General features: G+C 37.8%; 1 protein-coding gene across 1 annotated transcript in view; it reads right to left on the bottom strand.

The window, feature by feature from the left end:
• LOC148774855 (uncharacterized) overlaps positions 1 to 27,576 on the bottom strand; it is a 143,486-nt gene that overhangs the window by 99,740 nt on the left and 16,170 nt on the right. Inside the window, exons 2-3 of the mRNA XM_088827853.1 lie at positions 18,000 to 18,035; positions 17,695 to 17,751 (exon numbers count right to left, since the gene is read on the bottom strand). Of these exons, the coding sequence (XP_088683979.1) occupies positions 17,695 to 17,751; positions 18,000 to 18,035 (93 nt within the window). The remainder of the gene's footprint in view (positions 1 to 17,694; positions 17,752 to 17,999; positions 18,036 to 27,576) is intronic.

The raw sequence follows: 27,576 nt of genomic DNA, 5'->3' as shown, positions 1-27,576 counted from the left end.
CCAAGATGACAATAATACTTGAAGACTCAAAACACCACCATGACCAACTGTTAGAATGTGGACATACGGTAAACGGGAACACAGCCAAACCCTATCTCACAGCGTGTCTGTTGGTTCTCCAGGTCTGCCAAGGGCTTCCCCAGGATGTATATATCTCATAACTGGCTTGATTCACACATCAGTTTCTTGTTTTCTAGAGTAAAAGTCATAATGGTAGGAATACCTTAGACAAAGCTTTCATACTACTTTCTTTTCTCTGACCAATGTATAAATTGGAGGTAATGCTATGTTCTGGGTAGAATGATAAAGATTAGTGCCACTCTTAATAACTTAAAGGACCTACGGGGTCACAGTTCCACTTAATATCTCTGTTTATTTTACTAGTCTAGTCCCTAAAAACGGTCATGACAACAATGACAAAACAACAATGACAGACTACCATAAATAGTCAAGTGATAGTCCTAATCACAATTATTGTATTGTATGTGGTGTGTTTACTAGAAGAGTTTATGTAAACTTTGGGAGTTGGTATCTGGCTACTGACATAGCAAATATATTCTTTCAGTCCCTGTCATAAAGAATCAGAATCATTTATATTCACCTGGAATAAAAGGCAGCATAGATTCAGTTTTGTCACAGAATAATACTAACTCTCACTCTTGGTCACAAAGTCAAAAGGGGCCTAGATCATCTGGACATTTCACATTGTTTCCCACTGATCTACTATACTGAGGGCATCGTGTTCTTCTGACCTAGAAAAGGTAAGTGGCAAGTGTACTGGCTGCCCTAGTAAAACCATGTATATCTCAGAACATTAATATAAATCATAAAAAGGTCCAGAATGTCACAAGAGTATAGTTTATAAGTGTCCAGACATTAGAGGTATGTCAATATATCTCCTCCATGATAAAGGACAAGTGAAGGCACTGTGCCCCCCTTATCACTAAGAAAAAGACATAGAGCTTGGTAGGCTTCTTCATATTTTGAAGACAGCACATATCATATTTGAAAATACAGCTTCATTCCCAAGTATTAGATGATTTGGAAAGCTGTCAATTTAGTTATTTGGCACATTAAAATGCTGTGTTAAAATACTTGGCCAAATCAAAATAAAAGTATCCCAACAAAGGGAGGGTGGTGAGGTGTCAGGGCAAGGACACACCAAGTACAGGAAAGAAGTATTCACTGTTTTAAAAGCAGCTCCTGACTTGCTCTTCGGCCCTACCTCATGCTGGGCAACTGAGCATGAGGCATTAAGTGACTTTGTAACCAGAGCTGCCCACCCTGAGCCAGATATTACAAAACCACCAAGTTACAGAGGTGCAAATGCATATTCATCACACAACTGAAATTGAATATTATGAGTCAGACCCAATTAGATTAGAGAATATAAGTAACTTACAACGCAGATGACCGCATCATCTATTCCTGTCTTATGGATGCCTCTCCCACAGCTTCTACCTATGGTCCCTTAGGCTCCCCGCAGCCAGCTATTGGAAAAGAGAAAAACTAAGGTTTAATTCATAATGGTTGGGTAGATACATTGGCACAAGCTTACGATGCCCTGCTGCTACATGAGAATCCCAGTTAAGTGTGCTTCTGAAATTCATCAAGAGAGAAATATGTCTCAGTGGGCTGAGCTTTAGATAAATTTGTGCAGAGGTAGAGCTGACCTCAGAAAAATATGTTCACTAAATCCTGAGCAGTAGCAAATGGCTTAGCTGGTTGGCCAGGGACCTGCTATAACATTTAATTATGAAACAAGCTGTTCTTGGAGAAAAATATGTGGATGCACCTACAGGATTAGGCACAGAGATGATGAACCTCTGTGTCTCTCACCAATATTCACTAAGGAGGATCCACCGCAGAGGAGGCATTACAGGGCAAAATAGAGAAGATGAATTATCTAGTAGAGATCACAGCATCACTAAGTGTAGCACACTGCAGAGAAAGGTATGGCTCCACCTGATTGGCCAGTAGATCACAGGCAAAGAAGTTCTTATGCCAGAATAGGGAACTGACCCTGGCTATTAGGAGGAGGCAAAATTGCTACTATATAACGTGGAAAGGAGAGTCACCTGGACAACATTTTATGCTTCTATGTCTGGTAATAATTGGAGCTGAGCACCTGTACCGACTTCAGCCTAACAAGGACATGATAGTAAAGACCTCTGACTCCTCAGGTAAGAGGTCTGCATTACACCATCAGGCAAACATACTAGAACATACGTGCTAGGTGAGAATAAGAGGAATCTGGAATGAGTGGTAAAGGAAGAAGACATCAGTTGCCGTAATGAAAACCATAATTTGTCCAACTAACTCTCTTTTTATTCTATGTTGCCCTCCCCAGAAGTTGTGACTGGCAACTGTATTAAAGAAGCTGTATTTAATTGTATTAAAGAGTGGATTTAACGTGAGGTATGAATGAATGTGAACAGTACAAAATGCAGACTGTAGCATCCACTACATATTTCATTTCTCTTGAAACTTTTTGTGTGTTCTGGTAAGCTTCTGAGTGCCAATATCTGAAGGTATGTGCCTGAGGGCCATTTTCCTTTAAAAACCAAAAAGCTATGGTGCCTCTGGTTGCAAGGCAGCCATCTGAAAATGCTGAGGAACTAGCAGCCCTGGATCAGTTCTTCTCAGTCAGTGTTCAGTTATAGAACTTCTTCCCTTCTCAGGAAAGAGAATTCAGAGGACTAGGATTTGGATCATTTTCTCAAGTTTCCCCCAATAGTGATATACTTAACAGTTCTCCACTTAATAATTTACCCTATCCTGTGTCACTTACTCCACTTTTTAAAACCAGAGTTCTCTGTACTGACCAAATAAACTACTTGCACTTGAATCCTTGATTCTGAGCTGACTTTTGGGAAAATCCCCAGTAGTACACTAGACATGGAGATGAACGAATAGAAGATAGTATTCATGCCTGGAGAAACTTACATTGTGGAATTCAATACTAAGACATTAAAATGCATATAATATGGTAAGAATTATAATAGAATTAAGAACAAGATGCTGGGAGAGAAATAAAATACCTAACTTCCAACAAAAACTTGGATGAATCAGGACCAACACCGTGGAGAAGTTGACATCCCACAAGAGTCCTAAAGAAATGAGTAGTAGGTAAGAAAGTATCCAGCCCAATGAAAAACTCATTTTAGAAGAGAAGCAAACAAAACCACATACTGATTATTCATAATAATTATTCAGTCACTTTTGCTTTTTCATACTGTTCATGGGGTTCTCAAGGCATGAATGCTGAAGTGGTTTGACATTCTCTTCTCCAGTGGACCACGTTTTATCACAACTCTCCACCATCAAGAAAAAACCTGCTGCTGGAAAACACCGAAGGCAGGAGGAGAAGGGGACAACAGAGAACAAGATGGTTGGTTTGCATCATGGACTCAATGGATGTTTGACAAGCTCCAGGAGATGGTGAAGGACAGGGAAGCCTGACGTGATGCAGTCTATGGGGTCACAAAGAGTCAGAGATGACTGAGCGATTGAACAGCAACAGCAAATTCAGTCCTGTAAGATAACCCAACTCAAACTTGAGAGTCTCCAGTGTGATCATTTTCTTCAGAAAGTTTGCTCTTGTGGAAAATGTAAAAAGTAAAACTTCTGCTCCCTTAGATAGCTGATTAGGCAAAGATCCCTTTGCATTTGTTCTTCTCGAGCCAATGCAATTGCCACTCAAACAGAAGTTAGTTTCCTTCTGCTACTTCTGAAGAGAGGTTAATGGATTTCTTTTGCATGCTTTTTATGTGCTGGAAAATGAAATTTCCCAATTCCACAGTTCATCACCCTCATACCTGATTGCAGAAATTAGTGATTAGAAATGGGAATATAAAATGAAAGAAATGTAATTTCTTTCCATTTTTGAAACTGTTTTGAGATGGGAAACATTTTGCTATTTCACAATATAATGTCTTCTCATATAATATGCTGTCAGCAGTAACGAGTTGAGTGAAAGTAATATTTTTCTTTCATATAAAAATTTGATGTGAAATATTCACAGGGTAAAAATTACCCTCAAAACAAACTATATATTTCAGTATTCTTGAAGATTAATGTACCAGATATCTAAAATTCTTTTTTTCTCCTTTCTAGACTTATAAAAGAAAGTATAGTTTTCTCTAGGGATTTATGATTCACGACTAGTTATTTTTTTCCTAGTTTGTAGGGGACTACATGACACTGCTTATAGAAGGATTTGTTCTTTCACAAATGGTCTGGCTGGTCTGGTACAAAATGATTGTGTAAAATGTTTCAATGGCTATTTTTAGGTGAATAAAAGAATGATCCAATTAAGATTATTAAATAGTACACTGCTGCTGCTGCTGCTAATTCGCTTCAGTCGTGTCCGACTCTGTGCGACCCCATAGACGGCAGCCCACCAGGCTCCCTGCCAAATGCAAATCAAGATTCTGTAAATAAAGATAATGAGGAAAAGTTATTTATGCCTTACTTTCTATTATAAAAGAAGTAATTCTGAAAGACAAAAATGATCATGGTTTCTCTCTTATTGAATAGTTCCAGGGAACCTATAAAGTCACTGGGAAAAGTTATTTGTATATGAAGGCCCAGGGACTGCCTAGCTCTGACAAGAATAATGTTCTTCTCTACTTTTGAGCTATGAGACTTCTATTACTGAATTCTTATGGTCTAGCAATATAATATATTAAATATTTATGAAAAATGAAGTCTTCAGGAATTGGATCTGTGCATAATTGAGCTTTAGATGTTTATATGTTTTTTCAAAACAGTTTCTGAAGCATTTGTCATTTATATATTTTGTGATCTTTTCCATAAAATACTTTCTGTGTGTGATAAGTTGAAAGAATGAATGTGAAGAACATATAAGTAAAAATATCTTTACAGAGACAAGACAGATATTCAACTAAGAAAAAAATTAGAAGTTAGGTGAGTATATGTAGCAAATATATATTTCTTGATATATGCAAAAAATGCTCAAAGCAAAAAATGCTCAGTAAGTCATATACATTCAATGTCCTTAAATATATGTTGGTTTTAGGCAAAAAAAGAACTAAGAAAATAATTACTCATCGACTGAAAGTTCAAAGTACACAGTAGCCAAAAAGGAATACAAAAACAAAATTTGAGGCAGTTCAGTATCAGTATCATAAAGCATTTAACACAAAACCCTTACCTTATATTGCTCAGATTAAACTTTTTCAGTAGGTAGGATTAAATAAAGTTAATTACCATAAATAATGCTAATAAAAATAATTTTCAGTTGCACACAATCTGTGATCTTTACATGTACTTCATGGAACCTGCTGCATTAGCATCATGGCATTCTAAACATGAGGTGGACATTATTAAGAGATGGCAGAGTCCCAGCAGGCTTTGGAATGTCACTGACACAGTGAGGTGGCTGAGACCTGGCATCTTCTAACACTGACCATGTCTTGTCTATAGCACGGTATATTAATGTATTAAATGTAATAGAAAATGAAGGATACCAGTTTGAACACTGGTACATATATGGAACATATAGACACATATAGAAACAATTGTTCTACAGGAATATGATATGCCACCAATAGTAATGGGACACAGGAACCTAATCTCTAAAAGAGGCGTACATTCTCAGAGAGCAAGAACTGTGTATCTCAAAGAAGGGCACAGTGCCGTAGTTATTGCTCAATAAATACTAGTGAAACAGTGAGAAGAAGTAACAGTAGTCATGTGACCAATAGCCCACAAACACTATTCCTTTCTAAAGTATTTTGTTTATTTCTAAATAAGCCTAGGTACTGTCTTTCAGGGCAAAAAATAAAAGTAAATATGATGTATATTGCTGTTCAGTTGCCAAGTCATGTCTAACTCTTTGCAACCCCACAGACGCAGCACACCAGGCTCCCCGTCCCTTACCATCTCCCAGAGTTTGCCCAAATTAACGTCCATTGAATTGGAGATGCCATCCAACCATCTCATCCTCTATAGCCCCTTCATGGATCACTGCCTTGTCATGGTGAAGGGGTTTGAATAATTCAATGAAGCTATGAGCCATGTTGTGTAGGGTCACCCAAGATGGATGGCTCATAGTGGAGAATTCTGACAAAACATGATCCTCTGGAGGAGAGAATGACAAGCCAATCCAGTATACTAGCTACGAGAATCCCATGAACTACATTAAAATGCAAAAAAAAAAAAAAATTAATGTATAACACACATGAATAGATAGAATGATAGAATGGAATTATTTGCTCAACGGTTATCAAAAGAGCCTATATTTGTGTTTATGAAATGGTTTCTTTTTGACTTATGAACATTGTATAGAGTTATGATTTCTAAGCTCAGACTACCAGTTTCAAAGTTGGCAGCCTTACCAATTACTACTGTGTGACAGGGCGAATCTATTAACTTCTTAATGCCTTAATTTCCTTACCTGTAAAATAGGGACAAAGACAATAGCTACTCATAAATAAGCTGTGAGAACTCAATGAATTATCTCATGTAAGTGCTTAGAAAACTGCTTGGCACCTCACTAGTATATTCATGTTAGCTGTATTTGTGTGCTCAGTTGCTCAATCATGTCCAAGTTTTTGTGACTCCATGCATTGTAGCCTGCCAACCTCCTCTGTCCATGGGTTTTCCCAGGCAAGAATACTGGAGCAGGTTGCCATTTCCTATACCAGGGGATCTTTCCAACCCAGGGATCAAATCTGCATCTCTTGTGTGTCCTACATTGGCAGACAGATTCTTTACCATTGCACTACCTGGGAAGCCCCATGTTAGCTATTATTACTTATTAAATCATAGGAAATAGAAATATCATCATACATTCATGTTGTCTTATCAGAACAACTATAGTGTTCTCCCCATCTCCAAACTTTTCCCTTCTATATATATCATCCTATATACACTCCATTCAGGAAAATATTTTTAAATCATGGTCTTGTTCATATTAGCCCTACAAACTAAAAATGTCTACTGCCCCCCCCAATATGTATATAATTCTTAGGCTGGCATTTAAGACCTCTCCTAACCTAATTTCACAATCTTAATTTCAGCTGCTCCCTTTCATTCATCTCTCACATAAATTAGGTTGAGTTACCCATTTTCTGAAATGACCCTGAACTTTTCCTTCAATGACTGGCTGTCCTGGCCTTTCTTTTTGCTTATAAAATGATATTTCATCTCCCCATGAATATTTAATCAATTCCTATAGTTTAAATTAGCATATTATACTGATAGAGAAGGGTATTAAAAGGATATGTACAGGAGTGTGAATAGACTCTTCAATGTTACGAAAACTACTCATGCTTTAATTTTGTGCCTCAGAGAAGGACTAGAGCTTATATATAGTATGCATTTTTAAAACAAATATTTCTTGGCATACTCATTAAATGACACCCCATCTCTTCCTGGACTTATGAATGAGAAATTCTATTTCCTCACCCTGAAAACCTTGTGCCATTGCTATACTTTGTTTACCTGCAACGTGACATCTTACATTATTAAACAGTCTTGCTGAGGGATAGCTTGTCTTTGATAACCACCCAAGACCAGAATGCAAGATTCATTTTGTGTAGTGGTTCATTCAGTCTTAATTCAGTTTTGTTAACCATAATAGGCTGTGTGATCATCAGAGGCTAATTTTGATAAAATGCTGCCTGTGTTGTGCTTGTGTGCTCAGACATTTCCACCTCCTGGGCTGTAGCCTGCCAGACTCCTCTGCCCATGGGACTTTCCAGACAAGAATACTGGAGTTGCTATTTTTTTCTCTGGGGATATTCCTGACCCAGGGATCAAACCCATGTCTCCTGTGTCTCATGCATTGCAGGTGGATATTTTACCCACTGAGCCACTTCATAACAGTATGGAGCCATCCTATGTGGTAAAAATTGTGAGAAAGGAGGAAGATACAAGTGACCTCTATCAGAGTGAGATAAAAGAAGTGGATTTTTAATCAGATTATGCATGAGGAGTAGAGTTTTAATTAGAAGCTGTAGATTTGGGTTCTTGGATCACAATAAACTGTGGAAAATTCTGAAAGAGATGGGAATACCAGACCACCTGACCTGACTCTTGAGAAACCTGTATGCAGGTCAGGAAGAAACAGTTAGAACTGAACATGGAACAACAGACTGGTTCCAAATAGGAAAAGCAGTACGGCAAGGCTGTATATGGTCACCCTGCTTATTTAACTTATATGCAGAGTACATCATGAGAAACATTGGGCTGGAGGAAGCACAAGCTGGAATCAAGATTGCCGGGAGAAATATCAATAACCTCAGATATGGAGATGACACCACCCTTATGACAGAAAGGGAAGAAGAAATAAAGAGCCTCTTGATGAAAGTGAAAGAGGAGAGTGAAAAAGTTGGCTTAAAGCTCAACACTCAGAAAACTAAGATCATGGCATCTGGTCCCATCACTTCATGGCAAATAGATGGGGAAACAGTGGAAACAGTGGCTAACTTTATTTTTCTGGGCTCCAAAGTCACTACAAATGGTGATTGCAGCCATGAAATTAAAAGACGCTTGCTCCTTGGAAGGAAAGTTATGACCAACCTAGAGAGCATATTAAAAAGCAGAGACATTACTTTGCTAACAAGGTCCATCTAGTCAAGGCTATGGTTTTTCCCGTGGTCATGTATGGATGTGAGATTGGACTATAAAGAAAGCTGATTGCCAAAGAATGGATGCTTTTGAACTGTGGTGTTGGAGAAGACTCTTGAGAGTCCCTTGGACTGCAAGGAGGTCCAACCAGTCCATTCTAAAGGAGATCAGTCCTGGGTGTTCATCGGAAGGACTGATGTTGAAGCTGAAACTCCAATACTTTGGCCACCTCACATGAAGAAATGACTCATTGGAAAAGATCCTAATGCTGAGAGGGATTGGGGGCAGGAGGAGAAGGGGACAACAGAGGATGAGATGGCTAGATGGCATCATCGACACAATGGACATGGGTTTGGGGGTACTCTGGGAGTTGGTTATGGACAGGGAGGCCGGGCGTGCTGCGATTCATGGGGTTGCAAAAGATTCGGACACGACTGAGCGACTGAACTGAACTGAACTTGTAGTATTAGGTGGTTAACAGACATTTTACTTCATAACGACTTTGTTTGATAAGTGGGATACAGGTGCCTTTGTAGCCTACTAATAAAGTTATTGTGAGGAACAAATGAGACCTTACACATCTAAAGACTTTGAAATTTTGTGCTACACCAATGGAAGGGATTATTACTGAGGAATAAACTGAGATAATTTCTAACATTTTTGTATGTTTAAATTCAATGAAATTGTGACTTTGTTTAAAACCTTATGTGCAATAGTCTTAATGCTTATTTACCTAATAATTACAATATGAATATAGAGAATCTATGATTGATTCACTATCTTCTGCCCGCCACCCCCCTCCCCAACTGACCTGGGTTTATTATAAATATGGAAGAAGAAAAGTCCTTGCCTTGGAGGTGGGAGGCCCACTGGTGAGGAAGGTGGTGTGAACACATGGCCCCCAAACCCGTTTCTAGGGTTCAGAAGTAGGTTGGTACCAAGGAAATAATACCTGTTTTATACTGATGCTGTAACAAATTACCACAAACCATGTGCCACAAAGAAACTCAAATTTATTCTCTTACAGTTCCTGAAATGTGTCTCATGGGGCTAAAGTTGTGGTGTGGGCAGGGTGTCCTACTGAAGGCTCTAGAGGAGAATCCATTTCCTTACCTTTTCCAGCTCCTAGAAATGGCCTGCCACTTAACATCATATCACCAGCATCACATCCCCTCTTCTCTTCCAGCTTCTGTTATCACTTCACCTTCCCCTTCAACCTTTGACCACCTTGCCTCCCTCTCATAAGGACTCTTGTGATTATGTTGGGCTCACATGGATAATTCAGGCTACTCACGCAAGACCCTTAATCACACCAGTAACACCCCTTTCTTATACAGGGTAACAATCACAGGTTCCAGAAATTAGGATGTGGCTACCATTGAGGGGGAAGAGTGGGGCCTTTTCAGCCTGTGCCACAGAAGGGGAGCATGCCACACTCAAATGGCCTATATATTACTGACAACTACCACCCCACTAAATTACTGAATTTTATTGCTTCCGGACACTCACTGCTAATTAAAATGGGGGGAAAATATGAATTGAAGATAGAATTGCTTTTCTAATTTCCATGCTTTTCTCAACTATGTTTTGCAACTAGAGAATTTCTAATTAAAGCAAATTTAAGTAGGATGACCAGAGCTTCCTTATCAGAATATTCTGATTGACTTTGTTATAAGCTCAGTCCTTATTTTGAGTGAAACTGCTTTTGGTGATCTTACCATCTAGTGTCCTAATAGCCACTTGGATGAAATTAGTTTGAATCAGAGCATCATTGATTGAAAGCTTTCATCTGGGAACACTGAAATGGGATCAAGTGATAGCAGTTAATTCTCTATTACAATGTTGCCTAGCAATATAGTTGCAGGTTTCCATTAGAAGAAATGATACTATTATATAAAGGCATCTTAGAAAAAATATGAATGACAGGAAGTTCTAAGCTTACAAAGAGGCTATCATTTCAGACTTAGGAGAACAAAGTCATTGAGCCATCCAGTGAAGGCCAGAGGATTAAATGGATAAATTATGAGTTAAGGCTTTTAAAATTCTAAAGTTGGTGTCTCATTTCCTATGACCTGTGTTCCATTGCTTTTCAGCTCTGTAGAGCTTTGAAAAGGCAAAAACAAAATAATTAAAGAATATGAGTAAACACACAAGTATCATGACATGCCATTACCAAAAGTTGCAGTAATACTGAAGTCTTTTGTAAACATTTTGACATTTTATTTGTGTGAACTTCATAACAGTACAATTTTTTGCATCAATAAATATAATTAAGTATTACTAAATGTTCAATTTAAATTGGATGAAATGGAGACGATAATAGGGGCTGTTTTGTCTAAGACAGACTCTAAGATCTAAAATTACAACATTGAATGGCTTAATACTCAACATTCAAAAAACTAAGATCATGGCATCTGGTTCCATCACTTCATGGCAAATAGATGGGAAACAGTGGAAACAGTGAGAGACTTTATTTTGGGGGGGCTCCAAAATCACTGCACATGGTGACTGCAGCCATGAAATTAAAAGAAGCTTGCTCCTTGGAAGAAAATTTATGACCAACCTAGACAGCACATTAAAAAAGCAGAGACATTACTTTGCCAACAAAGGCCCATCTAGTCAAAGCTATCATTTCTCCAGTAGTCATGTATGAATGTGAGAGTTGGTTAATAAAGAAAGCTGAATGCCGAAGAATTGATGCTTTTGAACTGTGGTGTTGGAGAAAACTTTTGAGAGTCTCTTGGACTGCAAGGAGATCCAACCAGTCCATCCTAAAGGAAATCAGTCCTGAATATTCATTGGAATGTCTGATGCTGAAGCTGAAACTCCAATACTTTGGCCACTTGATGCGAAGACATCAGGAACACATTGGAGAAGACCCTGATGCTGGGAAAGATTAAAGGCAGGAGGAGAAGGGGACGGTGGGGGATAAGATGGTTGGATGGCATCACTGACTTGATGGACATGAGTTTGAGCAAGCTCCGGGAGTTGGTGATGGACAGGCAAGCCTGGCGAGCTGCAGTGCATGGGGATGCAAAGAGTCAGACATGACTGAGTGACTGAACTGACTGAATGTCTGAATATTTGAGAATATAAAAGTATTATTATGGGAAAAATTATATTTTAGAAAGACGTGATCATAAAAGTAACAAATAAAACTGAAAGCTGATATATATTAAAAATATAAAAGGAGCAAATAAAATTCCTGTAACTCTTCCAACCAGATAAAGCCTTTGTTAATATTTGGTTGTGAGAGTTTTGTTCTTAACAACTTATGTGCTTATCACTCAATATTATAGAAACAATCTAATAAAGCAACAAAATAGTATTTATTACTTTTGTTGTTAGAAAATCTTAAAGCAAACATGGCAGAAACAAATTAATTTTCCCACAATTATTTTTATTTGTTTTTATTTGCATTTGTCTCTTTCAAGGCCTTGAAAACATTAACTCAAACACTGGGGTTTATGTCTCTTTCAAAATCTGCAGAAGTACTATTAAGATGATGAATATTTTATAGCCCTTTAGAGTTCACAAAGCACTCCAAAAATTTATTTCTCATACATAATCTCAATGGCACCTATGACATTTAAATGTTATCTACACAGTCCTTACCAAGGCCAAGCCTAACATAAGGTCGTGCAGCTTTTGTGTTGTGACAGCTCTTTACCAAGAAAATAGAGTAGCTTTTATTTAATAAGGCTGACTCGCCATGATTCCAACAGTCTGATCTTATTTGCTATAATATGTGAATCACATAGGGAATTTCACCTTAATATCATGCAATGGCACTTGTTTCTAATTTTATACCACTGGCTTCTGCCTAGGAGTTATTGTAATTTTCATCCCTCCAAGGTTGTCGGAAGATGTATGTTTTAGAGGACATTCTTAGATTCAAAGGCGGTTCAGTTTCTTCTTACTAAACTAAAAGACTAGTGGTAGGAAACTAAGACAGAGACCTCAAAAGGACACTATTTCCAGCTACTCTATTGTGGTGATCCAGCTCTGTCTCATGGATCACCCTGGAAGATCTCTATGGGTTTTCTAAGCACTCCTGACAAACTCAATAGCTCATGAGTCTCGAGTCCAGGAGCTGGGCAGCTGGCTTTTATTTCCCAATATTCTCCTAGAGTGGTGGCACCAAAATTCAGTTTTCTTGGTCCTTGTCCCTGCAACATTTACCATCTCCCTCACAAATCCATTCTTGGCTGTGCACAAAGGGAAATTCACAGGAGGCTGAAATCCCTCTACTATAGCGTGCCCAAGGGAACCCCTTTGGGTCCTGCCAAGCGTGCTTCTCTGCAGGATGGTGGGTTACCAGGGGCCGCTCACTGCTGTACTATTTGTCTGTGATTTCCAAATTGTGGAACTGATACCCCAAGCCTCTATAAGCACTTCTATTAGTGCAAGGCCTTGCATGGGATTGGAGCCAAGAAAAAAATAAAGTTTGAATGAATTATAGTGCATGAAGAGAAGGCAAAGCCAGAATAGGAAAATAGAAGAAACTGACCCTGAAGAAACTATACTAAACTGCCATGTTTTTCAACATTAAATAAATAGACACATGGCAATCTTCAATTTTTTTCCTTGTCTTTGGAAGACATTTTAAAATAATATTTTTACCATTTAATGGGTGCTGGCTAGGCAGAAACTATGTGTGTTAAGAACATATATTGTTGTCAACCATTACCATAGCCCCTTTTGGTAGACATTTCTATACATGTCATCATTTTACAGAAAACTGGGGGTATAGATTTTAATAATATAACAGCTTAACATAATGGCTGAGTCAAGATTGAAACTCATATCTGGCTCCCAAGTCCCAGAAAATTTGAGTCCATCACTCTGACTTTTCCTGTGTCTGTTTACTGGGAGGGAGGGGCGTAAGTATTTTAACACTGAAGCTGCTCATAGGAAATTGAGAAATTTATTTTCAATGGTATTATTTCCATAGGAAATCTATGCAAATCTGAAGGGATGACTAATATGTCAGAGCATATCTGATTAGAAGGGACATATTTACTATTTTTTTCCACTAATATTTGTTTTCTGTTCCTTGATCCAGTCCTGGATATCACATTTCATTTTTAGTTTCTTTAAAATTTTTTTATTTATTTATGGTTGTGCTGAGCCTTTGCTGCTGCATGGGCTTCTCTCTAGCTGTGGGGAGCAGGAGCTACCCTCTAATTGCAGGGGCAGGCTTCTCATTGCAGTGGCTTCTCTTGTTGGGGAGCACAGGCTCCAGGATGACTGGGCTTCAGTAGCTGCAGCTCCTGGGCTCTAGAGCACAGGCTCAATATCTATGGCACACGAGCTTAGTTGCTCTGTGGCATGTGGGATCTTCCCGAATCAGGGACTGAAGCCATGCCTTCTGCATTGGCAGGCAGATTCTCCACCACTGAGCCACCAAGGAAGCCTGAGACACATGCACTTTTAAGCACTATCTTAGCCAGCTGAGGCTTCCTACGTGGCTCGGTGGTAAAGAATCCATCTGCCAATGCAGGAACCACAGGAGATTTGGGTTCGATTTCTGGGTTGGGAAGATCCCCTGGAGGTGGAAGTGGCAATCCATTCCAGTTTCTTGCCTGGAAAATTCCATGGGCAGAGGAGCCTTGTGGGCTACAGTCCATGGGGTCACAAAGAGTAGGATAGAACTGAGCAACTGAGCACAAACAAAGGGGCTAATAGGGTTGCCTGAGGTGGTTCTACAACTGGTTAGCTAGTTGAGGGAGCTACATATGGAAATACTTATAACCACAGCACAGAATTCCAGCTTATACATATATCTTATAAACTATAGGTTGCCATTCTAAAATATGGATCATCTTAGTCCACCAGGCTCCTCTCTCCATGGAATTCTCCAGGCAAGAATACTGGAGTGGGTTGCCATTCCCTTCTCCAGGGGACCTTTCCAACCAAGGGAATGAACCTGGGTCTCCTGCATTGCAGGAAGATTCTTTACCAACTGAGCCACCAAGGGAGCCCATGAACTATAGATTGCCATTTTAAAATATGGATCATCTTACAAAATTACTAGGAAATTGCTACTAATTCAGTGTAAAGTGCTCTTTAGTACCAAATCATTATGGCAAGTAAGTTTATTTTCACTATTATGTCAAAATGCAGTATCAGGAAAATTGAAAATAAAAGCTAATCCTCAAAAAAAATGGACCTTTTTACAATTAATTTGGCACTTGTTAGTGGAAAAACCTGTAGAGTACAATCTACAATGTATTACTTTTCAAAAAAAATGTTTCTACTGAAATATTGAGCAGTGGTCAAATTTCCTCATCTTTTCTGACTTGAGGTAAAAAGAATTGGGTCTAGAGGTTGCCATGAATCCTCAAATGAGGTACCCTGGTTTAGAAATAATCTCTTTTTGCATTTAGCATCATTCCTCTGAATTATCTCCTCACCTGATAGCCTTGGAGTTTATTGTATTGATATAACAAATGTGAAAATTATATTGATATTGCATATTATATTGATAGCCCATATTATATGTGTAAATACAGATATTTCTGCTTAATACTAGATCTAGGTTTTTGATAAACAGTTTAAAATCATCACAATAACAATATGTCTTTTACTATATGGTCTTATTTCTTTCTCTGGCCCTACTTTTTTTTTTTTTTTTTCAAAATACTTTCATCATTTCCTTTGTTTTGAGAAGGAAAGGTTATTTAAGAAGACGCAGAGCAACTTCATAATTGAAACTCATTCACCTCTAATCATGCCAAGTGATTGTTGTCTCTAGAACTGGACAGAATTACAATGCTCTACAGTATTTACTGCATGAGTGGCATTGTGGACTCTGAGGGGACTTAAAAAGAAGAAGTAAGCTTAATACAAATTATTGTTACCACCAAAATACATACACTAGCCATGAAGACAAAGAGGCACCAAGATTTAGATGTGTAGGATGCTATGTCTCTCAAAAGGTTCTTCATGTATTTTCTGGTTTTATGTTTTGTGGCAATTCACATATGGAAACAAATATAATGAAACCATAAAAAGAAAAAAAAATTCTCCAGGTCTGACCATAAAGGCACTCATATTTCATTCTTGCTTTTGTGAGGTTACCAATCAGGATTTGCTCCTATTTCTTTAAATACTCTGGATTGTTTAAACAATTTGATGCTGTCTAATTTTTAACACATTCTGGAGGATTGTTTTTATTTCTCTTTCCATGGCTTAGACCATACAATTCAAGTAATGTGACTAACTTTCTATGAGTTCTGCTAAAAAATCTGCTGCAAATATTTACTTGGAAGTGTTCTGAATTACTTTGTGATGACTGTTTTAAACCCAGTCTCAGTACAGTGCCTTAACTTTGAATGCTGACAATGGAAAAACATAACAAAATAAAGCTGAAGGATTTGGTAATTAAAAATTTGGTGAATGCATAAGAAAATGACTACAGGGTAGTCATTATTTCCCATCTCATGTAAAATCCATCATCAATATTTCTGATGCACTTCTATCATCTATGTTAAACTATAATAAAGGGTATAGATGGGCCCTATATTCTTTATTATAATTTAATTGCTCTGTTCCTGATTATGTCTAGCTTTAACTCCACTGAATTGTTGCTATGTTTCTAATTATGCAAGTGTTTTATTAAAGACATGAGGTTTAAAACTAAGACACTTTTTCATAGTTTTTTTTTTTATAAAGGAATCACTGATGCTTAAGCATAAAACATATTAAAGTTTTTAAGTTACAAACTGGCTTTATGTTAGCTTTTTAATGTGTATTTGTTGTCATTCTGTTCTGAACTAAACATTTTCTATGTAAATTAAAAAAGAGATATAAGATTTAAGATAAGGTGAGAGAGAGAAGTGAGACATAGAAAACTTGGATAAGCAAATTAAATACTGACTTTAAATTTGTCAGGTCTTTTCACTTAAGTACTCTTGTATTTAAAATAATTAACATGTTCTGAACAAAATAATCTTGAGTTTAGCAGAATAACATGAAATAAAACAACTTTGGACTTCATGTCTAAATTTAAGCACCAATATTCAATTTGAGCTATTTAAAATTTCTGAGATGACAGAAGTCAAGTCATCATTTTATAATCTTTTATTTCTTATTTGAAATAAAACAAATCCGAAATTTTGTGTAATTATTTTTGAGAATCAAAGAAAATTTAAAAAAGTTAGTGATATTGCCTTGTTTAAAAATTTTACTTGTTTAGCTACCAGATCAATAGGTTTTATAGTATAACTAATTATAAAGTAAGTTTTTTATACGACAATTTAGATTTCAAAGCCTACTGACATTTTGGAAGACCTCCCTCTCAAAGGTCTCTAGAAAAAAAAGAAGGTGCTTAAGTCTCCCTTTCTAAATGAGTTAAGAATACAGACATTTTGCTTTTTAACTAAATTTCAAATAATGAAATTATGTGTAAATATTCAGAATGTCACTGAATTATTTTATTGGTATTGTTATCCATAATCCTCAGTTTCCTTCACTCTTGCCAGCTCTTTACTGTATGCTTATGATGCATTATTCATCCCTTTATATGTTTTCACAGACCTGGGAGACTCTTTGCTGAAAATCTGCTGTTCATCATCTTCAAAACTTTTCCTAGATAAGTGAAAGACTTGCCTAAAATTCATCAGGAGGTCATAATTTCTAGTATTATTGTTTCTTTTTAGGTCCCACATAGATGATCTCTTTTTATTTCCAGACTTAAAAATCAGTAGAGTGAAGCTCTACTGATATCAGCTCCCTAGGTCAAGGTAGCTTATACATGAAAAAAAATTGCGGAATTTTATAAATGTCTATTCAGCAGAAATCTAGGAAACATAAATATGAATGGATTCTAAAGGTTTAAGATCAAGGAAGAAGGAATGTAACATTAGATCAAGTCATGCTTAGCAACATAGAAACACCTCACCATACAGTCATAATGCCATATTATTTCAAGCATCTAGGAGTGACAGTAATAGCTCAAAATCTGGACACCATAATCACCTACATTAAAGGAAGGTAAGATGCCAGAAATCCTTTTGCATTACCTAGAGCAAGGAATCCAAAGACTAGAGAGATAGGTGTGTAAATATGGATTAATGATGGTGAATTGCTTACCCAATTATTTCCCGGGGAGGGTCCAATAAACGGTACTATAGCATTATGTGGGTTGACCTAGAGATTGTCAAACAGTAAAGTAAGACAGAAAGAGAAAAACAAGTATCACGTATCAATGCATATATATATAATCTACAAAAATGACACAGATGAACCTATTTGCAAAGCAGAAATAGAAACACAGATGTAGAGAACAAATGTCGGCACACAAACAGGGAAGGAGGGGGTGGGATGAACTGGCAGATTGGGATTAACATATACACAGTACGGTGTATAGAACAGATAACTGATGAGAACCTACTTACATAGCACAGGGACTCTACGCAGTGCTCTGTGGTGACCTAAATGGGAAGGAAATCCAAAAAAGAGGGATCAGAGATATATATATATATATATATATATATATATATGTGATTCACTTTGCTATACAGAAAAAATTAACATAACATTGTAAAGAAACTATACCTAAATAAAAACTTTAAAATAAAAGAACATTGGTGATAGAACATCCTTTAAAACCTCTGAGATTGTTCTCAGAAAGCAGGAATGAAGGTGAGAAATGTGAGCATGGATACAGTCCTGCTGATATTTATGTTAAAGGTAAGATTTTAGAGTGGCAGAGGCCGAGTGCCATAGGTTAATTACAAATGACACAATAAACATGATAGCTGTCATGAAAAGCAGGGCTTGAGGTAAAATCAGTAAGTTTGGCAAGCTGCAATATTTGGCCATGGCTAATCTATCATGAGGTTCATGAAACTGAAATAGATAGGCATGCAATTAAGTTCTTCCTTAATTCAGATAATAGAAGAATAATCTCTTGGTTGGTGGATATACCTGATTGAGTTAGTATAATGGAAAATCATAAGTTTTCAGCTAATTCTAAACTTGAGACAAATTACAGTCCTATATTCCTTGAAAGAAGAGAATGATGGATATGTCTAAAGAAGGACCAGAGACACTGCCAAGCAGAGGTACTCTAAATCTTCCTTCTGCTGCTGCTGCTGCGTCACTTCAGTCGTGTCCGACTCTGTGTGACCCCATAGACAGAAGCCCACCAGGGTCCCCCGTCCCCGGGATTCTCCAGGCAAGAACACTGGAGTGGGTTGCCATTTCCTTCTCCAATGTGTGAAAGTGAAAAGAGAAAGTGAAGTCGCTCAGTCGTGTCCGACCCCTAGCGACCCCACGGACTGCAGCCAACGAGGCTCCTCCATCCATGGGATTTTCTAGGCAAGAGTACTGGAGTGGCTCGCCATTGCCTTCTCCCAATCTTCCTTCTACTTCTCCTAAAATGTTCCTGTGTCCATTTTAGAGGATGTCTGTGGTCTGAAAAGAAGAAAATTTCCAGGATTTTGAAGAATTAATAAACTCTGGAGTAAAAATAATCTTTAAAGATCAAAAAATCACCCTCTGGACCATGAATCAGAGAAGGGATTGTGGCAGTCTGGAAGAAGTTTTGGAAGAAGTGTATGTTAAAGTGAGCTCAATGTGTCTGTGGGTTTTTCCACAACTTTTTCTCCTTATTTGGAAATTCACAGAATTTTTCCTTTGGCCCGTTGTACCTTGATTCAACATCTATCATATTAGAAAGAATCAAGTGTAAGTTCTGGAACTGGTCTCCCCTCTACCACTAATTTATGTTTTAGTAAAATGAAAAACTCGGACACGACTGAGCGACTGAACTGAACTGAACTGAAAATGAAAAACAGAAACCAGTATGACCTGTCTGAAGGAATGACAGAATTTAGTGCTACCATGAAAGACTTAAAAGATGAATGAACGTTGATTCATGGTAGGTCTTTTTTTAAGTCATCTATTTGGTGTGTTTAAATATGATGAAAAGAAGGATGGAGAGCATCATAAATACAATTAATTGATGACCCCAATATAAGCTATTGTACCACATGTGGCTCCTTTCCTGAAGCAACCCACAGAATGCTTTCACCGTGATATGTGGCACTTGATCCAAAGTCAATGCTGTTCAGACAAGAAATAAAGATCACAGGTTTCAGTAGGCAACAGAAGAGAGATTTTCTTGGAGGTAGTGTATGAATAACTTCCTCTGAATCACTCACTTTGGTGCTCCAGGAAATTGAAATCATTGGTAGCCATTTCCTGTGATTTCTTCCCTCTCTGATACCTTGAAGTTGCTAGCAGCTTTCTCTGATTCCCGGAGCTCTTCCAGAGGTTTTGTTACCTTCTAATTCTCCATATTAAATCTCATCCTCATGATTTCTTGAATGTTGCAAAATGGTATCTGAATTTTCACTAATTTAACCTACAGCTTTGTTCTCTCCAAGTTTTCTGGGGCTCTGTAATAAGACCTTAATTTATTCAATAGTTCAAGTCAAAGGGCTTACATATACTCTTGACGTGACCATTCCCACCATTCTTCCAACATATCCTTCTGATTGTCCTTGACCTTGAATTCAGTGTTTTCTTACCAAAGGGCATTTGTAGGCATTCTCCTTTCTAGAACTTTCTCCTCAGCCTTCTCATATCTCACTCTTTCACTTCATTTAAAACTTGGCTAAAATCTCACCTACTCAGAAAAGACTTCCCTGACTACTGTTCTTACTTTTTTTTTTTACTATTGGCTTCACAACGTATATTGATTTTGAGTTTGACGATATATTAATTTACTCTCCTCTCAACTAGAAGAAAAAAATTCAAGAAAGTAAAAGCTTAATCTCTTCCATGGTGACTCAGATGCTAAAGAATCTGCCTGCAGTGCAAGAGACCAGGATTTGATCCTTAGGTCAGGAAGAGCCCCTGGAGAAGGGAATGACTACTCACTCCATATTCTTGCCTGGAAAATTCCATGGACAGAGAAGCCTGGTGGACTACAGTCCAAGTTGGACATGACTGAGCAACTAACACTTTTTTTTTCCACATCACCAAAAACAGGTTACACAATTAGTAGGCTTTCAATACATTTTTATTAATACAAAAAGAAATCTCACATATAGATTGTGTATCTATGAATCATTACTTTCAATTTCAGTATAAATATACTCATAACATGTTAAATTGATGTAGGTTATGATAAGACAGCATTATGGGAGGCAGTATTGAATTCAATGAATATTCTTATAGGTGTCCTCAAGCATATAAAACTTCCAGATAAAAGTCAACTTATTACCACAGCAGTCTGTGGATTTTCCTGTTTATCTGGCCTGACTTTGCCTGCTCTGTGTACGTGAAACCTTATTGCATTATCAAGAAAATGTCTTACACAGTTCGTATCTCAATCCTTCCATGAAGTGATTATTTAGCTCATTTTTTATGAAAACAATAAAATAGTCTAAAAGGTCTTTAAGACTAGGCTCAAATCATGAAATGGAAAATATGTACTCTATACAATCTTAGTCACAACAACTGAAAAATATATAAGCTATACACAGTATTTTTTTTCTTAACTGAGCATCCAGTAAAGCTTATAATCAGAGGCTGATGTAATTACTCTGTCTATTGAAGTCAAAATTCCTCCTCTTTTCTCTTCGTACAAGTTCTGCTGCTTCTTTTCTGATGACACATAATATTCCCATTTCAGTTTGGTCCGCCCTGGTTGTCACTTTCTTGTAACAGGAAAGATTGCTCAGGCTGTGCTATTGCACTTTGCTATTAGATTTTAAAGAAAAGGAGTAACAATTGAATTGTTCAAAAAACTGCATCTCTCCAATATGCTGTGAAAAATGCCTACCTTTAATTTCAGGTACCATGAGATGATGTTTCTCTCAACTTCTGATGTGCTGGTGTATTTGGTGCCTTTTACATTCTGTGTCACACTGTAGTGATAGGGAAGTTTATTATATTATATTTTGTATAGTAGAGGAAGTAATTCCTGATGGGGTCTGAGTTAAAAATCAGATCCTTCACTGGACAGAAATAGCATAATTCAATCTTTTATATTCAATACCATTAAACAATATCCTTCTGGCTTCAGAAGACATTTCTTTTATCAATCCTCACTATCATTTTTCTTACACTCACAAATCCTGACCATCAAAAGTACATTTCATGTAAGGCATTAAAGCAGGAGAGTCATTTATAGGAAGTTACATTATCTAATACCAGACATTTCTCCTTTCAGATTTCTCAACTTTCTGACCCTCTTCTACTCAACATATTCACATAATTTCTTCAGTTTTTGTGCATGTAACCTTTAGACTCTCAACTCTCTGTATCTTAGTATAAAACCTCAACCTATTCCAGGTACCCAGAATAACCATACATGCAAAAACTTTCCAGCAAGTACATCTGTACTACATCTAGAATATATGTGGAAGCTCAGGCAAAGAAAAGCTTGAGGGGAACATCAATGGATCAGTAGTTGAAACTAGGAAAGTGACCAAGGAGTTTGTGCTTTCTGGTAAATCACAAGAAACATCAAAAAATGCAAGCATGAACCATGGAAGAGGCGTCCACAGAGACGAAAAGATGTGAAAACAACCAGTAAAGTGTGTGATATAGAAACTCAAGGAATATAGAATTTTAAGGAGGATGACGTGAACAATGCTGTCCCATGGAACAGTGACTTTACAGTGTGATAAAGACTCAAATTATCCTTGGAATCTGGCATAGGGAGATTTTTGGTGACTAATGAGAATGTTCTCAGTACATAAAGTTACAGGACATGTTCCAGTGGTGAGTTAGGAAGTGAAGACAAAGTATGTAGTTCACACGTTTAAGAAATCTGAGTGGCAAGATTATGAAGCAAATAATATCAAATGGCCTAAACATTTTAAAGATATGAGAATGAGCAGACAGATGATGTTCTGAAATAGTCATTTAAGGGACTAAGAAGAAGGCTTTGACCAAGGACCAGTGAAAGTTAGTAATAAAGATTCATATGAGTTTTCAACTTATGTGACAAGTCTTCATTAGACTTTCATGAGCCTGGGATTCATAAGGCTTTCTGATCAAAGTTAAGGGAGGTACTGGACTAGAGAAGGTATTTTGTAATGTAAATTTACAGTTGGGTTTTCTTGGGTGACTATATTAGAAACACACAGTAAAGAAAGACTATATATAAATAAAAATGAAGGGACAATACTGTTAATGTTTCTGATGGGAATATAGTTTATGTGATCAAACAAATGCTTTTACTAATTGTAATAGAAGAAAATATTACATACAGTGTGCCAGTGCTCATCATAGAATCTTCCTTTACCCTCACTTATGAAATGGAACCAAGGCACAGAGAAGGGAAATCACTTGTCCAAGTTTAAATAGCTAAAGAGTAGTAGAACTAAGATTCGAACCAAAGAGTCCAAATCTAGACTCAGTACTCTTAAACACCAGCAAATGAATGTTTCCATAGTGGGTATAATTAACTGAAATCAATTTTGACTAGTTCAAATAGAGGTGGAATTTGTCACGGTTGGACGAGAATACAGGACTTGGTAGCTATGCCAAACAGAAGAGCAGCCAGAACCACCCTGCACAGCAGTCCAGGGAGGTGTACAGGTGCCTTTCCAGGGCACAAATAACACAGATAACATCACAGGTAACAAGAACTAACACAAATCAAGCACAAGCTGGAATCAAGATTGCCAGGAGAAATATCCATAACCTCGGATATGCAGATGACACCACTTTCCTGGCAGAAAGTGAGGAGGAACTAAAGAGCCTCTTGATGAAGGTGAAAGGGGAGAGTGAAAAGGCTGGCTTCACACTTAAAATTCAAAAAATGAAGATTATGGCATCCGGTCCCATCACTTCATGGCAAATAGGTGGGGGAACAATGGAAACAGTGAGAGACTTTATTTCCTTGGGCTCCAAAATCACTGCAGATGGTGACTGCAGCCGTGAAATTAAAAGACACTTGCTTCATGGAAGAAAAGCTATGGCAAACCTAGACAGCATATTAAAAAGCAGAGACATTAATTTGCCAACAATCTCCAGATAGTCAAAGGTATGGTTTTTCCAGTAGTCACATATGGATATGAGAGTTGGACCATAAAGAAGGCTGAGTGCCGAAGAATTGATGCTTTTGAGTTGTGGTGTTGGAGAAGACTCTTGAGAGTCTCTTGGACTGCAAGGAGATCAAACCAGTCCATCCTAAAGTAAATCAACACTGAATAGTCAGTGGAAGAACTGATGCTCCAATATTTTGGCCACCTGATGTGAAGAGCTGATTCATTAGAAAAGCCCTGATGCTGGGAAAGATTGAAGGCAAGAAGAGAAGGGGATGACAGAGGATGAGATGGTTGGATGGCATCACCAACTCAATGGACATGAGTTTAAGCAAACTCCAGGAGACGGTGAAGGACAAGGAAGCCTGGCGTGCTGCAGTCCATGGGGTCAAAAAGAGTCAGACACAACTGAGTGACTGAGCAACAACAACACAGATCTACACAGATGACACCACAGTGAGAGTCAACACTGGGTATCGGGTGCTGTGTCTGCAACCCTAGTCATCGCCTCCACTGAAACTCGATGCAGTTTAGGCGACCTGTGCCAGAATGGATTCTATGTGGTGCCAGGTTTTCCCATCACTTTTTATTAACACACCACTAATTTCCAAATTGGCATGATATGTGCTTGATTAAAACAGGCTTGGAAACAACACTATCTATACACTGGCACCTGGGGAAGCAAGTGTCTGGCTTCTAGACAAAAGTGGCCATCAGTTCAGTTCAGTTCAGTCATTCAGTCGTATCCGACTCTTTGTGACCCCATGAATCACAGCACGCCAGGCCTCCCTGTCCATCACCAACTCCCGGAGTTCACTCAAACTCATGTCCAACGAGTCGGTGATGCCATCCAGCCATCTCATTCTCTGTCGTCCCCTTCTCCTCCTGCCTCCAATCCCTCCCAGCATCAGAGTCTTTTCCAGTGAGTCAACTCGTCGCATGAGGTGGCCAAAGTATTGGAGTTTCAGCTTTAGCATCAGTCCTTCCAATGAACACCCAGGACTGATCTCCTTTAGAATGGACTGGTTGGATCTCCTTGCAGTAGGAACATATTTAAGGGTCTTACGGGGGAGCCTGGTGGGCTTCCGTCTATGGGGTCACACAGAGTCTGACACGACTGAAGTGACTTAGCAGCAGCAGCAGCAGTCAAAGAGAAACAAAAAGGCAAGTGTCAGCTGCATAGATGTGTGGTTCCAGCTGGCTAGGATGGAAAAGAAGCAGAAGAGGGGGGCAGCAACCTTGGATCAAATGGGGAGTTCAAAGGACTATCCACGAGGTTAAAGAGAGGACAGTGTGGGAGAGAAGTTGTAAGAGAAGAGGAGGGGAAAGGTGTGATCTTAATAGAGTATTATTTGAGGTAAAGACATATTAGGTAGAGCTAATCGAGGTCATGACCAGATCTCAACTTTGGCCCTGGAAGTTGCTTGCCAAAATTAATGGAGATAAAGTCAATACATTAAATACTGTTGCACATTTAATGATAGCTCATTAGATGAATTTCCCACATGGACTTGGAAATCTCTCAGTGTTATGATAAAATGCCAGAATGCAAAAGGGAAGATGATGCTGGTTCTTGAAGTCTTCAGTGAATGAGGGGAACTGATTTTAGGTGGGTAAGTGACAATGAGGAAAGGCAGGGACTGCTAAAATCCCAAGGCAGGAGCATCAGACAAGATTGAGTGTTTCCACAGCAATGGAAACACATTTTTGTGGAGAGAGAGAACTGTAGCTATGGGAATTGTGTACACAGTTGATTGCCCTTACTTATCCTACTATTCTGCCCTCAAGCTAAGAATATATATGACCTGATCTCAAGGAAAAGTTGAAAACCCACTACATGGCTGAACTTCAGGAATTCCCACCATTCTTCATTTCTCACTTCTTTATATTTTCATTCATTCACATATTCATTGTAGCCAATAGATAGAGAATATTTCTGATGAGCTAGTGCTGTGCAAGGCACTGAATACCCCCCATGGTTAGATATATTAATATACTTTACATAAAGGAAACTTATAGTACTAGGAGTGGAGGTAAAAGAAAGACATAATTTAGATATAAAGGTCAGGTGAGGATCTCCTTGAGAAGCAGTGGTTCGGCTGAAACCAGAGGAAGAGATTTTCAGGTGGAGAAAGCATCATGTGCAAAAGCCTTTAAGTGGGAAAAAGAATGACTTTTTTGAGAAAAGTCCAGTAACTGAAGTATTTATGCTTCTGTTTTCCCTAACTCATTGATTATGTATAAGAATCTTATGACCAAAGACCACATATTACATGTAATGGGAAGATTTAGAATCATGGTCTTTCTGTCCTGAAGATGCCCTGTAATTTCCTAAATTGGCAAAAAAAGGATATATTCTATACACCTTTAATATAAATATATTACTTGTATAATTATATAATACATAATAATAAGTATTTATACAGGTTAAGGGCTTCCCTGGTGGCTCAATGTTTGCAAAGAATCTGTCTTCCAAGCAGGAGATGTGGGTTTGATCCCTGGGTTGGGAAGGCCCCATGGAGAAGGAAATGGCAACTCACTCAAGTATTCTTTCTTGGGAAATCCCATGGACAGAGGATCCTGGCAGATTACAGGTGGAGTTGCAAAGAGTTGGACACAATTCAGTGATGGAGCACATGGGCATTATAAAGGTTAAATCGATGTAGTAACATATACATGCATGTGTATATTTTGTATCTATATCTGTATCTATGATCTGTTTTGATGGGTCAGGCTACTCCCCTCAGTTTAAAAGGCAGTATCCTCCTTTTGTAAGTCAGGAGGAAATATATATGCTGATATGAAGAAAGGAGATCTCTCCACACATCAATTAATGATTAAGTCCCCCAAAGCCAGCATTTATGTACCATCATTTTGTTGTGTGTGTGAAAGGCAGGCGGATGTGAAAACATGATATGAAGCACTCCAATGAGACAGGGGGAAAAAAAATCAATCAGAGAAATGCAAGTGCAAAGGAAAAACAATTCAATCTAGGTGAAAGGGCTCTGAAAATGTAAGGGAGGCACAGTCTGCATAATTGAAAGTTCATGCAGAAAACCTCTTAGGACATCAAAGTTCAGCATTAAGTTACTCTGAGCAGTGGAGTTCTGAAGAGTTTCACTTCAGAAGTCGATTTTAAAGACAATGAATCTTGGTTGTTTGGAAGAAATGCTATCCATTTTTTATTTGCTATTTTAAAATATGTTTAGCATTGTTTTCTCCCAAGTCTATTTAATCTTACTTCCACACTTTCTAAATTCACAGTAATAATAGTTTTTGAAAGGCAGCAAGGGAATCATGTCCTTTTATCTTATTCAGTTGAAATAATCCTTTGGGCATTAATATTTCAAAGCATTTGTATTTTATATTGCGTTATAAAGTCAATAGATTTTTTTGGTGCATTGATCTTGATGGAGGGAAGAATCAATAGATGAGAAATGACATTGAGTGAAGGTAGAGAAAGTTGATACTCATTAAAGAAATGGCCCATGATACCCACATCCAGGAGAGCAAGGACATATTTACAATTTCTGAAGAGTCTTATCAGTGAAATGATAAAAAGTTATAAATGGATGATTATTATGTTCTTTACCTGCTTATGGAATACATATTTTGTTGCTTGCCTCTGTAATTCCCTTTTGTAGACGTTGAAAGTTGAATATCATGAAAACTATGACTCATTATTTTGGGTCACATATTGCCAGCTCATATTTTTAATATAAACACAGCATATCAGCCCAAGCCATCAGCCATTGATTATCTGATTAAGGTGTATTGTTACAAAACCATAATTACTACTGTCTTCTAAAGAGAACTTAATCTCATTTGTTTTGGTTAGAATGTTTTGTTTGTAAAACAGAAATCTAGTGACAAGCAAAAGAGGAACTTATATAAAATATAAACATAGGGCCTGAAAACAGGAATGCATTTGGATTGTAAGAAATATCTGAAAGCAGAAAGTTAC

This window comes from Moschus berezovskii, chromosome 19 (assembly GCF_049115385.1).
Source record: "Moschus berezovskii isolate FMDL1 chromosome 19, NW_MosBer_1.0, whole genome shotgun sequence".
NCBI classification, from domain to species: domain Eukaryota; kingdom Metazoa; phylum Chordata; class Mammalia; order Artiodactyla; family Moschidae; genus Moschus; species Moschus berezovskii.
Note: the sequence above shows the minus strand (reverse complement) of the source record. Positions and strands in the feature narration are given on the sequence as shown.